This window comes from Corticium candelabrum, chromosome 9, assembly GCF_963422355.1.
Source record: "Corticium candelabrum chromosome 9, ooCorCand1.1, whole genome shotgun sequence".
Lineage (NCBI taxonomy): Eukaryota > Metazoa > Porifera > Homoscleromorpha > Homosclerophorida > Plakinidae > Corticium > Corticium candelabrum.
This window is the reverse complement of record NC_085093.1, coordinates 4,437,517-4,452,502: the sequence shown is the minus strand read 5'-3', so window position 1 is coordinate 4,452,502 and position 14,986 is coordinate 4,437,517. Positions and strand designations below refer to the sequence as shown.

General features: G+C 38.1%; 2 protein-coding genes across 2 annotated transcripts in view; both read left to right on the top strand.

Annotated features, from left to right (window-relative positions):
* LOC134184617 (collagen alpha-1(X) chain-like) overlaps window positions 1-4,234 on the top strand; it is a 5,984-nt gene extending 1,750 nt beyond the window's left edge. Inside the window, exons 3-14 of the mRNA XM_062652351.1 lie at window positions 412-465; window positions 960-1,004; window positions 1,064-1,135; window positions 1,240-1,311; window positions 1,368-1,421; window positions 2,148-2,201; window positions 2,261-2,314; window positions 2,382-2,444; window positions 2,498-2,554; window positions 2,618-2,647; window positions 3,522-3,591; window positions 3,676-4,234. Of these exons, the coding sequence (XP_062508335.1) occupies window positions 412-465; window positions 960-1,004; window positions 1,064-1,135; window positions 1,240-1,311; window positions 1,368-1,421; window positions 2,148-2,201; window positions 2,261-2,314; window positions 2,382-2,444; window positions 2,498-2,554; window positions 2,618-2,647; window positions 3,522-3,591; window positions 3,676-4,010 (960 nt within the window). The 3' untranslated portion in view covers window positions 4,011-4,234. The remainder of the gene's footprint in view (window positions 1-411; window positions 466-959; window positions 1,005-1,063; window positions 1,136-1,239; window positions 1,312-1,367; window positions 1,422-2,147; window positions 2,202-2,260; window positions 2,315-2,381; window positions 2,445-2,497; window positions 2,555-2,617; window positions 2,648-3,521; window positions 3,592-3,675) is intronic.
* Window positions 4,235-8,693: 4,459 nt separating this feature from the next.
* Window positions 8,694-14,674, top strand: LOC134184634 (collagen alpha-1(X) chain-like). Its single transcript, XM_062652372.1, has 14 exons — window positions 8,694-8,756; window positions 8,821-8,856; window positions 10,873-10,926; window positions 11,420-11,464; window positions 11,524-11,595; window positions 11,700-11,771; window positions 11,828-11,881; window positions 12,608-12,661; window positions 12,721-12,774; window positions 12,842-12,904; window positions 12,958-13,014; window positions 13,078-13,107; window positions 13,992-14,061; window positions 14,146-14,674. The coding sequence occupies exons 1-14, from the start codon at window positions 8,742-8,744 to the stop codon at window positions 14,478-14,480; spliced, it is 1,011 nt and encodes a 336-aa protein (XP_062508356.1). The 5' UTR covers window positions 8,694-8,741; the 3' UTR covers window positions 14,481-14,674.
* Window positions 14,675-14,986: the final 312 nt, after the last annotated feature.

Below are 14,986 nucleotides of genomic sequence, written 5' to 3'. Positions count from 1 at the left end.
CCAGTCAGTATAGTTAATTGTCTATCTATTTTGGTATTTGTAAGTCCAAATCTTGTCAGTGTACGGTGAGCATTCTCTCGTTTGTGAGAGAGCAGTCCCTATTGGTACAAAATGAAATATATTATTATTATAAATTTATCTTTCCTCTCACGTTACCTACACAATAATTGTTAGTTTTCTGTAATTTCACACCTACACAATATTGCATGGTATCCGCTTGCTTTAAGCAATCCTGCCATAAGACTTAAGACTATTGTTCGCATGTAGAACTAATACGCTTTGGACAGCACAAATGCATAGCAGTGATAAAAATTATGATTGGCAAAACACAACAATATTTAAAAATACATACTTATCGTCAATAATAAATACATTCTATTTACATACAAATAATCTTTATCTAACCCTTAGGGTCATGCCGGTTCTCAAGGTCCCCCAGGTGGATTAGGTGGTACTGGAGCAAAGGTTGGTATAATAGATATCAAATCGTCATTTACTTTGTTGAAGTACATACATATATTTTTGCTTTATTTATTTCGAAGACAAGTTTTTATGCGGTATTTATAGTTTGACAAAAACTTCAGCGTTACACATTACCTGTTGGTGTTTATTTATATTTTATGGCTAGTGTAGTCTGAAGGAGCATACTCCCTTCAAGAGTTTTAAAGTGGAAAAAAATTGATGTTACTCATGTTAAGCAAACGTCTGGATACAAATTTTAATCCATATTAATTAATTAATGAGTTAGTTAGGTAAAGCACAAACAAAGGAATACAGATAGAAAATAAAATTACAACACATGCACGCAGGCACACGCCCAGCAACATACATATAACACATGCAAGCAAATAAACACACACTTAAACAGACATATGAACAAACAGAGAAACGAGCAATGAAGAACTTTTAGAAAGGCCATAAATTTATCCTAAATGTAATTCTATTTGCGTTTGCAAAAGGGTGAGCAAGGAGACGAGGGTGCAGTTGGTTCCACAGGCAAACAAGTCAGTAAATTATTGAAAGCAGCCATCTAGCATTATCTACTTTCTCTGTGTATTTACAGGGTCTTCCAGGCTTAACCGGTCCTCCAGGTCCACCGGGTCCACAAGGTCCTCCTGGAAAAACTGGATCAACAGTATGATGGTCATCTAAAATAAGCTAATTGACAAACTAATAAATAATAATTTATGTTACAAATTGTTGCTACCCATTTACTAACTACTACTAATTGTTGTGCAGGGAGCGGTGGGAGTAATCGGTCCAGCAGGTCCACCTGGCCCACAAGGTTTACCTGGAAAGACTGGACCAGTAGTAAGACGAACTCGTAGATTTGGAAAACAGAGTATTTATCTAATTCTTCTTTTCAGGGTTCTTCTGGGCCTAGAGGTGCTAGAGGAGAAACTGGACTACCTGGTCAGAAAGTATGTACAATTGTCTAAAACACACTCTAAAGATTAAACAGGCTTGTGGACTGGTTCACGAAAGCAAGACTTCTGCTAACCGAAGATCTTAAGCTAATAACGTTAATATGATGTTGTGTTTGGCATTTGTTAATATCTACATGCATTACTGCAATCATTCATCAAAACCTACATATGATATACTAACTAAATTGACATATTTCTAATGGTTGCTAACACTCAACTTTCTTAACCAACGGCCTTAAAGAACAATCTTTACGATTAACACTAACAAAATGCATGTGCCTGTATGTACATGAAGACAATTATAGTTTGCAACTATGCAACTACATCTACTCTTTTGACCATTTTGAATACTGCAGTCGCTAAATACTAAATTTGTTGGAATTGAATGACTGTTCGCTTCAGGTAATGCTTGAAAAGTAGCAACAACTACAGATTTAGTATATCGAAATATTTCATTGCACAAAAAGTTTGTCTGACTTAGAATTTTGAGTTGAATACCCCACAAGATAATAGTACAGCGGTTACTAAATATAATCTTACGATTTTAAAATTTGCTCAAAAATTACAAGAATTTTTAGCGATGATATTAAAAGATTATTGTTTTTCATGTTTTGATACATTTTGACATAAATTATCGGTAAACTGAATTAGGCGAAAAAACTTAACAAACATATGCTATCTTGATCAAGGTTTAATAATTTTACGCTCGTGCTGTTTTAGGGAGATAGAGGTCCAACAGGTCCGAGGGGCATAGAGGGACTGGATGGCGTTCCAGTATGATTTCACGATAGAAATTCTTATGAAGCTACAACTAATTTCTGTAATGTATAAAGGGATCTGCAGGTCCTGTTGGTACGCAAGGTCCACATGGGCCGAAAGGAGTAAAAGTGCGTTACACAATTGAAAAGAATAAATATTGAACTTACTGATCTTATTATTTGTCTTTATTATTAGGGAGCCATTGGATTGCCCGGAGCTAAGGGAGAGGCGGGACCGCAGGGCATCGCTGGACCAGAGGTTTGAAATTGAGCTGAATTTCTAATGTCATGATAATGTTTGCTTTTGGCTAGATGAGTGAAGATGTCTTAAATCGCTATTTTAACCCGGTCAAGGGACTTTTACAAAGGGTACACCATGGATGATAATTAACGTCTCTTTCCAAGTCATGATGGGATCGTATTGTGTTATAGGTACAAGGACTGGAACAGTGGAAACAACAGGTAACGAAATGTACTATCTGATCAACGGTCACGTCTCTCTTCTGTTATTTCAATTAAACGAAAAGACAACGGCTGATAAAGTGTACTAGACCGGATGTAGGTATAGTGGGAGCTCTAAAGCTGCTGCTGCAGACATCTTCACTACTGTCAGTGGAATTTATTGCACAACAATTGTTTTAAACCAGTAGGACGTACGAAAAGCGAAGTAACTAATTTCAATAAACTGATTTGCTAAACCAGAATTTACGAATCATCGCAGAAATTTAGGTAAACGGGCAGACTAAATATTTTCTCTCACTATGATTTGACTGAGTCATTCACAGCTTGCGCTTTGATGCAGCAATGTATAAACAAAGAGCAGACAACAGTCAATAAGAAAGTAGTTTCTTTGCTACTTCACTAAAATAAACATTTTTCCAAAATCTTGCAAGTAGACGAACTCCTTCAGTGCAGCTTGTACATGGTTTCAATGTTGATGGGAAAACGGTCTATTTTTGGGCAGGAAGTCTTTGCAGTTACAGGATGTCTGCAGTGGCAATGTATCCTTGCCTCTTTTATGAATAACAAGTTCACGATAACTGCTCGATGAAAAGACTGTGATAATAATGTTTTCTAAACAACTAGCAATATAGCAATTTGTATGTGTGCGTTTAACTCATGCATGACCTTAAACGTAAACGACAAGTTGGATAAGTATAAGTTTAGTAACAAGACACAAATGCAAATTGGTCATTAAATTACATGCCAAAATAAATCAATGGTGTGGTTATACTTTACTAAAATAGACTTGCAATTTACCGGTTGAGCTATATATCTGTGTTAGCTAAAGGTAACTATAATAGCACTAACATGTTTGTCCATAATTATACTTTAGTGGGTGGAAAGCAAAATGCCGGTTGCTGCTTATATTAGAGGATCATCAAGTGGAAGCCACACTATTTCAGGTGAAAGCATGTTTTTACCGCTTTTGTTATCAATAGTGATATTGTGTTGGAGTTCTGATGCGAGTGCTATGTACGTGTTTCTAGGTGTAATAACGTACTGGTCGACGAGCAGTCCGTCCTTTTTGGTGGGCGGTATCACTTACAGCAACGGAGCTCTTACAGTTCCATCTGATGGTATTTACTATATTTACATACAATTGCGCGTCAACCAGTCCAGCGGTTATGCGTATCCATCCTTGCGCGTAAATGGTGGATTAGTGATGCAGATGGAATACCGACTGAACGGTGGATCACGAACAAAATACAGCGGTATTATTCGAAGGTTAAAGAAAGGAGATAGCGTTGACGTAGTTGGAAATGGATATACTTACCAGATATATTGGTACTACTCGTATTTTGGTATGTTTAAGTTGAATTAACGAATCTGTATGGCGACATCTCGCGCTGGAAACTGCGTTTTTAGACTAGCAATTAACCCAATTATTGTTTGAAACTTGATTGTCGTTTTGCGTAGAATCTGATCGTTACGCTGGTTTTGCAAGGAATGTATTTCTTGTACAGATTTTCCTGTTTCTATGTCAGCTAATGTTAGTATTTTTGAATTAGACTTTTGCCAACTGCTTTTGTTAATATAAACAAACATTTCGATTGTCTTGGTCCTGACATGTTTCTTCTTACAATAAACACTGTGATATATCAATTGAGTTCATCTCAAAAAACACTGTCCAACTTGCTCCATTGTCGCTGCTGTTCACGTTGTTTTCTCTCTCTTATTGCGCAAGGTCACGCCACATCATCTTCACAATTAAGATGCTCACAAATGGGCAACATTCTACCTCAAGAGAAATCAACATAGATCGGTCAGTACAAACGATAGCGAAGCTTTATCATACAACAGTAGTTACAGTATAACAATCAAGATAAAGTTCCTCAACGTTACGACTTCGTACCTTCACCAGCCATTTTATCTCTATGCTTGTTCACATTCACAGAGTGGACTGACTGTAGTGCTCGTGATCATGTCCTGCTCAATTTGCAAATTGTTTTGGACGTCACGTACGCACAGCGTGAGAATCTTGTTCTAGGGAAGGCGATTTAGTGGCGAGCGTTTCTGTTCGATTTTCGATAAACAACATTGATAACATAAAACTTTCAATTGGCTTGCTCGTATACAAGAAAGGTGACTAGCACTAGCTACGGCATGTGCTGTGCATGACATTAATCTGGGCATTGCACGTCTCAATACAAAATCTAATCAAAGAAGTTTGTGGTTATTATTGAGATGCAACTGCCGTTTCCGAGCAAGGGACGACGAAACTAGAAACTCTGTCAATACGGCATCGCTTACCCTTTTACATACATTACGTGTCATACAATTATATTGTATTGTGATTGGATAGATGATCTGTTAGTAATGTGCAGGTTGCAACAATAAGCGTGAGACTGGGGTTTACGTGGTGAGACACTAAATAGGTGAGATTCATGCGAAATGTGTGAGAGTTGGCAGCCTTTGTAACGAGGAAGTAACTAATTGCTTTAACGGGTAACTTTATCAATGCTCTTGAATGGCTCATGGCCAACGATGAACTCTATAGCCTCAATAGTAACAAATTCGATTATATCCGTGCTACGTGCCAGATAGCACGAATATAAATGAATTAGCTACTATTGCCATATGGCACCGAAATAGATGAATCAGTTACTATTGATGCTGTACCATATAGCACGGATATAAATTGATTATTGATTATTGAGACTGTTGAGGACATCGTTGGCAATGAGCCATTCAAGAACATTGATAAAGCCACAGGCTAAATCAAGTCCTAGTTAATGGTAAAATAATATCTTAATCGTAGTAGTGTGTCCTGCAAATTCTGACATCTTATAGAATCTTTATAGTTTGAAGATGTCAATGCACAAAGTGCAGACTAGAGCATCACGTCTGTCGTTAAGATTCTTTAGCTAATCGTTATGATTACAAGCCCATAGTTAGATCGACTGCTCCTTACTAGTGTAACTGCACGGATAAACAGGTTTGCTGTCGCACTGTCGGTGTTTCTAGGAAACGCATAATTGAGTTCATTCAGGATAGGCATGCACAAGGATCGTTCAGGTGGCTTCGCGGAAGTGCGCATGCTGTTACATTGTTGTAGGTAACTCGGTGACATGTGCATGTCAAGCACGCGCAAGTCGTTGCTCTCGAGCTCACGCTTCACATTTTTGTTTCTTCTCCATAAATTTTAATGTCTGTTCTTTCAAATTCAAAGATCAGCAATTTTTCTGCGAACCTCTGGGTATATCTATACAAGCGATAATCTAGAAACAGCATGTCAGTAGATATCAGTATATTACGTTATCTAATGCTTTACTTGCAAAGGTAACAGTCAGTTCCATATGGTTTACTAAAAGAGTGAGACTAAAGTACATGATCAGATTTTCTAATCAAGTGCTTCGTGTACTATGCTCTTGAAGATCCAAACACATTGAAATCATCACTGCATTCCAACCATCAAGTAAAGCTTCTTTGTGTACAATCTATTGTGTTGATCGAGATATACAAAATGGAACTATTTTGAGTTAATTGGCGTAACATGTAACAAACGCGACAGCTCTATGATAATATACAATCACACGTGGCGTAACCTTTCTAGAGTGATCACTAAGTTTCTCCCTGCATTTGCACAGTTTTCAAAGTTTGTGGTACAGCACATCATCCATGATCACTCACATGTTTGATGCCAGTAGGAAGTCAGAGAGACAAAGTCTAGGTCTTCTTGAGTTAAATGAAAACAAACAACAAGACATGGTGGAGATAATGTCTTATCTCAATAAAAGATATGTTCCATATCAGTTTGAAGATGGTGACAATGTCATATCTCAACCTCTTGTGCGCTTGCAGTTTGGTGGTGATCAGCTCACTGCTGAGCGTGCACGAAACTCAAAAAGGGCTGTTATCAATGATCTGGTGCCATATCAGAGACTGCAAGTACTCTTGCCACATGCAGAAGACTTTCACCGCATGATGAATTTTGTCAATTAATCTATGCAAAATTCTACAAGACAAACAGTAGTGGTGACTTGGGCACAATGTACAATCTCCAAAACAAACTGGATCGAAGAAATGTTTTCCGTGACACAAATAAGAACTATAGGGCATGCAATAGCTTTCTTCAAGATGTCCTAGACGGATATGTCATTGCTTGTGCTTTGCATCATTTTGGTATGAGGAGCCCGGAGGACATGAATGCTATCCCACCAGGACTTCCTGAACATCAGTGGAAAGAGTGGTTTCATGGAGAGATCATCAAAATCGTGGATAAGTTTGTTCTGCAGTGGGACCATCTGGAACAAGATAGTGTCAGCTTTCATCAGTCTGTTGAGAGAGGACAGCCATCAGAACAAGCCCAAACAGTACTTGATAGACTTAGTGGGGGTGACCCACTTGATGAAATGCAGTCAGAGCCACTACATCAGAAGTAGTTGTAGCACAAGAACAGGAGCCTCCACCACATGACCCAATGTCAGCAACTGCACAACAGACACCTCGAAATCTCATGCACGCCCACAGTTTTCTATGTCATGTTACTACTTGTGGCCAGAGCTTCTCTTCAGATGATAACAGTAGGTGCCATGAGCAAATAGCACATTGCCTGACTCATGTTCCTTCAAATCTAGATCAAACCCAAGTGTCAGATAGAGTGTGTAGTCAAGAACAACAGTACAATGACCACCATGTTTTCGACTATAGCTGCAATTTTATGAAAATGTCTCTGTTAGAGCGTAATTTTTATATCAAGTACAATTAAATCAGATATTGGTTATACCTATTTGGTTGACATATTGGCAAAATGCTTTTATTGGTGCAACACTGGCACCGTTGTATGTGCAATTAGGCATATATTTTATGGAACTGATTACATTGTGTTGCATTGAGGAGGGTGAGGGTAAACACTGATTGTTGTATCCTTGAAGGCTCATAAACTAAGAAGTTACATACATGTATGATCTTGGTCATTGGGTGGATTGTTGTGTGTTTACAAGCTTTTCCAGTGTAGGATTGCAACAACAGACATATCTACAGTTGAGAATCTCAAAAGCTGGCTTGATATAATTAATGCTAATGAAATATTGTCAGTGTGAATGCTCTGTGATATTGTCGTATTACAGTTTAGACTCATTGCGAGATGCAGTCAGTAAACTGGACATTGGCTATTTTTCTAGAAAATGCTGCACTGTCTCTGTAACCGGTTAGTACCACAACAAAGTAATAAATAAATCATTTCTGATCTTGTCTCTCAACAGCCAGTGCAACGCAAGGTGTCCAGCGAAATTACAGAGAAATACAGAAAGTTTTGTATTTGTTTCCTCTTGCATCGACCATGCCAATATGGAACTGTAACTTTGAAGTATTTCCTGCAGTTACTTGGTGACGTGCTTTCTACTTTTAGTTCTTTGTTTTGGGACTGTAGGAAGAGAAAGATGTTGAAGTGCTAGCATGTAGGATCCTCAATAGCATGTCATTATGTTGGCATCATATGGGAGTACTAGTAGGTGAGGTGACAGGAAGAACATAGTGACTAAAGAGACATTTAGTCAAGTATTGTTATGTACGTATAAACACAGAATATTAGTCATGATCCAGCTTCATGAATAGACTAAATATCTTAGCAATAGTAATTTCATTGGCATTTTAAGAGTCTAGATATGTTCTAAATGTCCAGTTTAAGAAATTGTTATCACGTGTATTGCCATGGGAGGGGAACCCCCTATTATTGATTAATTAGGTAGACCTGCTACTGCAACTTCAACTTACTAGACGCGCACGCAAGCAAGAGAGCCCACGTATACGCATTTAGAACATGATGTCATTCATTCCCAACAACATTCCCGTGCAACGGCGACGTGCACGATAAGTGACGAAGCGTGGGTCTAGGCGAGGGAGTTAATTTTGGGAAACATGCTCGCGTACACTATATATTCGCATCTGCTTCGTCACTAGTCATTTTATCAGGCAGCTCGCTGCGCGCTATTGCGTTTATCCGACGTGAAACACTGATATGTGGAAGTTATCTTGTTTTCTATTTGCTCTTATTCTCTCTATCGTTTGGTGCAACGGAGACTCGAGCGCTGAAGCTACAGTATGTCCAGGCATGAAGGGAGAACCGGTCAGTTAGCAGACAAGTCTTTGTCAGTGATACGACTATTGATGTAACGGAAATTTTGATGCAGGGGGTTCCTGGCGTGCCCGGTCCACCGGGAATTCGAGTAAGTTTGCTGATCACATAGAATATATCGTTTCCTTGACTAGACTACGGCAAATTATTGCTATATTTCTATGCCTATATTTATCTAGCAGCGTGTCTCCATGCGTGCGTACGTGTGTGTGTGAATGAGTGTGTGCATGTATGTGACTGTATGTGGTGCTTATTTTTGTGTTTTGTTAGTGATAGGTGAAGGGGTGTGGTCTGTAGGTATACCGATCGATTATGTGGTGTAGGTGTGCGTGTGTGTGTGTGTGTGTGTGTGTGTGTGTGTGTGTGTGTGTGCGTGTGTGTGTGTGTGTGTGTGTGTGTGTGTGTGTGTGTGCGTGTGTGTGTGTGTGTGTGTGTGTGTGTGTGTGTGCGTGTGTGTGTGTGTGTGTGTGTGTGTGTGTGTGTGTGTGCGTGTGTGTGTGTGTGTGTGTGTGTGTGTGTGTGCGTGCGTGTGTGTGTGTGTGTGTGTGTGTGTGTGTGTGTGTGTGTGTGTGTGTGCGCGCGCGCTCTACTCTAGAAGTGCCGAATACGCTAGCTTAATTATTTTGGCGGGAAACTTTGACGCAAAGTCCGAGACTAAGTTGAACATTATGAACAACGCTATCATCGGTCCTTGACTGCATACAAACATAGCCTAGTCCACCAGCCTCACGTGAGCCTGGTAGTGTCCGGTTTCCGTGTGACACTTCACAGGACGCTGAAAATGTCATACGGGAACCGTACACTGCCAAGCTCACGTGAGGCTGGGATGAGCTATGCAAACATATGAAAAGTTGTAATTTATATGTAAGAGAAAGTTGTCCCTTAGACTTACTTATTTTGATCTGGCGTTAGTAGAGATGAAAAATATGTGGATTAAAATCAATATTAATTTAATCAAAATCAATATTAATCTAATCAAAAGTAATATTGATTTGTTTGAGACTAACACTAAATTGCTTAATATTAAGTTAGTATTAACTCGCACGCTATTGTATGCAAATAAATCTACATATATACATTTTCTTTGGGTTACAATAGGGTTATTACCTAGTAGTTGATATCAATTATGTCAAGGAATATTTAATTACCAACGTATACCATCTCGCTACTGTATAATTATATACATAAAGTTACTCAATTAGACCAAACAAAAATAGATGAGCAAAGACGCCCCATAATTATTTTTGGGTAAGCGATTGCTTGATTGCCTAATACGGGATACAGTACTGTACAGACAATCTGCGCGGTAAAGAAATAGTTCAGCTATAAAGAAGCGGTGAGTAATCGGTTGCTGGCTTCTGGCTTCTACCGGGTCTCCTTTCGCGCTGTAGTAAATCGGTCGATACTGTATAGTATGCTATTGTAGTGTAATACATTTACGTGTAAATAGCTTGATGTATATATTAGTTATCCGGGACACGTGTAGAAGACAATGAGGCTTTTGACTGGTCACTCTTAATTAAGAGCCGGTTTTTGAGTAGTGTTGTGTTATACCAGGTAGAGTGGTTATAACGGTATCCACACAATACACTTTTCGTATCCATTTGTATTTCCCATCAATGACGGCTGCTTACTCCTAGTCTATATCTAGAAGGACGAGACCATTTTGAATAAGAATCGATGATCGATTTCTTCTCCAGTCAGTATAGTTAATTGTCTATCTATTTTGGTATTTGTAAGTCCAAATCTTGTCAGTGTACGGTGAGCATTCTCTCGTTTGTGAGAGAGCAGTCCATATTGGTACAAAATGAAATATATTATTATTATAAATTTATCTCTCCTCTCACGTTACCTACACAATAATTGTTAGTTTTCTGTAATTTCACACCTACACAATATTGCATGGTATCCGCTTGCTTTAAGCAATCCTGCCATAAGACTTAAGACTATTGTTCGCATGTAGAACTAATACGCTTTGGACAGCACAAATGCATAGCAGTGATAAAAATTATGATTGGCAAAACACGACAATATTTAAAAATACATACTTATCGTCAATAATAAATATATTCTATTTACATACAAATAATCTTTATCTAACCCTTAGGGTCATGCCGGTTCTCAAGGTCCCCCAGGTGGATTAGGTGGTACTGGAGCAAAGGTTGGTATAATAGATATCAAATCGTCATTTACTTTGTTGAAGTACATACATATATTTTTGCTTTATTTATTTCGAAGACAAGTTTTTATGCGGTATTTCTAGTTTGACAAAAACTTTAGCGTTACACATTACCTGTTGGAGTTTATTTATATTTTATGGCTAGTGTAGTCTGAAGGAGCATACTCCCTTCAAGAGTTTTAAAGCGAAAAAATTTGATGTGACTCATGTTAAGCAAACGTCTGGATACAAATTTTAATCCATATTAATTAATTAATTAGTTAGTTAGGTAAAAAACAAACAAAGAAATACAGATAGAAAATAAAATTACAACACATGCACGCAGGCACACGCCCAGCAACATACATATAGCACATGCAAGCAAATAAACACACACTTAAACAAACATATGAACAAACAAAGAAACGAGCAATGAAGAACTTTTAGAAAGGCCATAAACTTATCCTAAATGTAATTCTATTTGCGTTTGCAAAAGGGTGAGAAAGGAGACGAGGGTGCAGTTGGTTCCACAGGCAAACAAGTCAGTAAATTATTGAAAGCAGCCATCTAGCATTATCTACTTTCTCTGTGTATTTACAGGGTCTTCCAGGCTTAACCGGTCCTCCAGGTCCACCGGGTCCACAAGGTCCTCCTGGAAAAACTGGATCAACAGTATGATGGTCATCTAAAATAAGCTAATTGACAAACTAATAAATAATAATTTATGTTACAAATTGTTGCTACCCATTTACTAACTACTACTAATTGTTGTGCAGGGAGCGGTGGGAGTAATCGGTCCAGCAGGTCCACCTGGCCCACAAGGTTTACCTGGAAAGACTGGACCAGTAGTAAGACGAACTCGTAGATTTGGAAAACAGAGTATTTATCTAATTCTTCTTTTCAGGGTTCTTCTGGGCCTAGAGGTGCTAGAGGAGAAACTGGACTACCTGGTCAGAAAGTATGTACAATTGTCTAAAACACACTCTAAAGATTAAACAGGCTTGTGGACTGGTTCACGAAAGCAAGACTTCTGCTAACCGAAGATCTTAAGCTAATAACGTTAATATGATGTTGTGTTTGGCATTTGTTAATATCTACATGCATTACTGCAATCATTCATCAAAACCTACATATGATATACTAACTAAATTGACATATTTCTAATGGTTGCTAACACTCAACTTTCTTAACCAACGGCCTTAAACAACAATCTTTACGATTAACACTAACAAAATGCATGTGCCTGTATGTACATGAAGACAATTATAGTTTGCAACTATGCAACTACATCTACTCTTTTGACCATTTTGAATACTGCAGTCGCTAAATACTAAATTTGTTGGAATTGAATGACTGTTCGCTTCAGGTAATGCTTGAAAAGTAGCAACAACTACAGATTTAGTATATCGAAATATTTCATTGCACAAAAAGTTTGTCTGACTTAGAATTTTGAGTTGAATACCCCACAAGATAATAGTACAGCGGTTACTAAATATAATCTTACGATTTTAAAATTTGCTCAAAAATTACAAGAATTTTTAGCGATGATATTAAAAGATTATTGTTTTTCATGTTTTGATACATTTGGACATAAATTATCGGTAAACTGAATTAGGCGAAAAAACTTAACAAACATATGCTATCTTGATGAAGGTTTAATAATTTTACGCTCGTGCTGTTTTAGGGAGATAGAGGTCCAACAGGTCCGAGGGGCATAGAGGGACTGGATGGCGTTCCAGTATGATTTCACGATAGAAATTCTTATGAAGCTACAACTAATTTCTGTAATGTATAAAGGGATCTGCAGGTCCTGTTGGTACGCAAGGTCCACATGGGCCGAAAGGAGTAAAAGTGCGTTACACAATTGAAAAGAATAAATATTGAACTTACTGATCTTATTATTTGTCTTTATTATTAGGGAGCCATTGGATTGCCCGGAGCTAAGGGAGAGGCGGGACCGCAGGGCATCGCTGGACCAGAGGTTTGAAATTGAGCTGAATTTCTAATGTCATGATAATGTTTGCTTTTGGCTAGATGAGTGAAGATGTCTTAAATCGCTATTTTAACCCGGTCAAGGGACTTTTACAAAGGGTACACCATGGATGATAATTAACGTCTCTTTCCAAGTCATGATGGGATCGTATTGTGTTATAGGTACAAGGACTGGAACAGTGGAAACAACAGGTAACGAAATGTACTATCTGATCAACGGTCACGTCTCTCTTCTGTTATTTCAATTAAACGAAAAGACAACGGCTGATAAAGTGTACTAGACCGGATGTAGGTATAGTGGGAGCTCTAAAGCTGCTGCTGCAGACATCTTCACTACTGTCAGTGGAATTTATTGCACAACAATTGTTTTAAACCAGTAGGACGTACGAAAAGCGAAGTAACTAATTTCAATAAACTGATTTGCTAAACCAGAATTTACGAATCATCGAAGAAATTTAGGTAAACGGGCAGACTAAATATTTTCTCTCACTATGATTTGACTGAGTCATTCACAGCTTGCGCTTTGAGGCAGCAATGTATAAACAACAATAAACAAAGAGCAGACAACAGTCAATAAGAAAGTAGTTTCTTTGCTACTTCACTAAAATAAACATTTTTCCAAAATCTTGCAAGTAGACGAACTCCTTCAGTGCAGCTTGTACATGGTTTCAATGTTGATGGGAAAACGGCCTATTTTTGGGCAGGAAGTCTTTGCAGTTACAGGATGTCTGCAGTGGCAATGTATCCTTGCCTCTTTTATGAATAACAAGTTCACGATAACTGCTCGATGAAAAGACTGTGATAACAATGTTTTCTAAACAACTAGCAATATAGCAATTTGTATGTGTGCGTTTAACTCTTGCATGACCTTAAACGTAAACGACAAGTTGGATAAGTATAAGCTTAGTAACAGGACACAAATGCAAATTGGTCATTAAATTACATGCCAAAATAAATTAATGGTGTGGTTATGCTTTACTAAAATAGACTTGCAATTTACCGGTTGAGCTATATATCTGTGTTAGCTAAAGGTAACTATATTAGCACTAACATGTTTGTCCACAATTATACTTTAGTGGGTGGAAAGCAAAATGCCGGTTGCTGCTTATATTAGAGGATCATCAAGTGCAAGCCCCACTATTTCAGGTGAAAGCATGTTTTTACCGCTTTTGTTATCAATAGTGATATTGTGTTGGAGTTCTGATGCGAGTGCTATGTACGTGTTTCTAGGTGTAATAACGTACTGGTCGACGAGCAGTCCGTCCTTTTTGGTGGGCGGTATCACTTACAGCAACGGAGCTCTTACAGTTCCATCTGATGGTATTTACTATATTTACATACAACTGTACGTCGCCCAGACCAGCGGTACTGTGTATCCATACTTGCGCGTAAATGGTGGAAGAGTGATGTACATGTATTACCAAATGAACGGTGGACACAGAACAAAATACAGCGGCAATATTCGAAGTTTAAAGAAAGGAGATAGCGTTGACGTATATGGAAATGGTTATCAGTACTACATGTATTGGCCATACTCGTATTTTGGTATGTTTAAGTTGAATTAACGAATCTGTATGGCGACATCTCGCGCTGGAAACTGCGTTTTTAGACTAGCAATTAACCCAATTATTGTTTGAAACTTGATTGTCGTTTTGCGTAGAATCTGATCGTTACGCTGGTTTTGCAAGGAATGTATTTCTTGTACAGATTTTCCTGTTTCTATGTCAGCTAATGTTAGTATTTTTGAATTAGACTTTTGCCAACTGCTTTTATTAATATAAACAAACATTTCGATTGTCTTGGTCCTGACATGTTTCTTCTTACAATAAACACTGTGATATATCAATTGAGTTCATCTCAAACAACACTGTCCAACTTGCTCCATTTGTCGCTGCTGTTCACGTTGTTTTCTCTCTCTTATTGCGCAAGGTCACGCCACATCATCTTCACAATTAAGATGCTCACAAATGGGCAACAGTCTACCTCAAGAGAAATCAACATAGATCGGTCAGTACAAACGATAGCAAAGCTTTATCATACAACAGTAGTTACAGTATAACAATCAAGATAA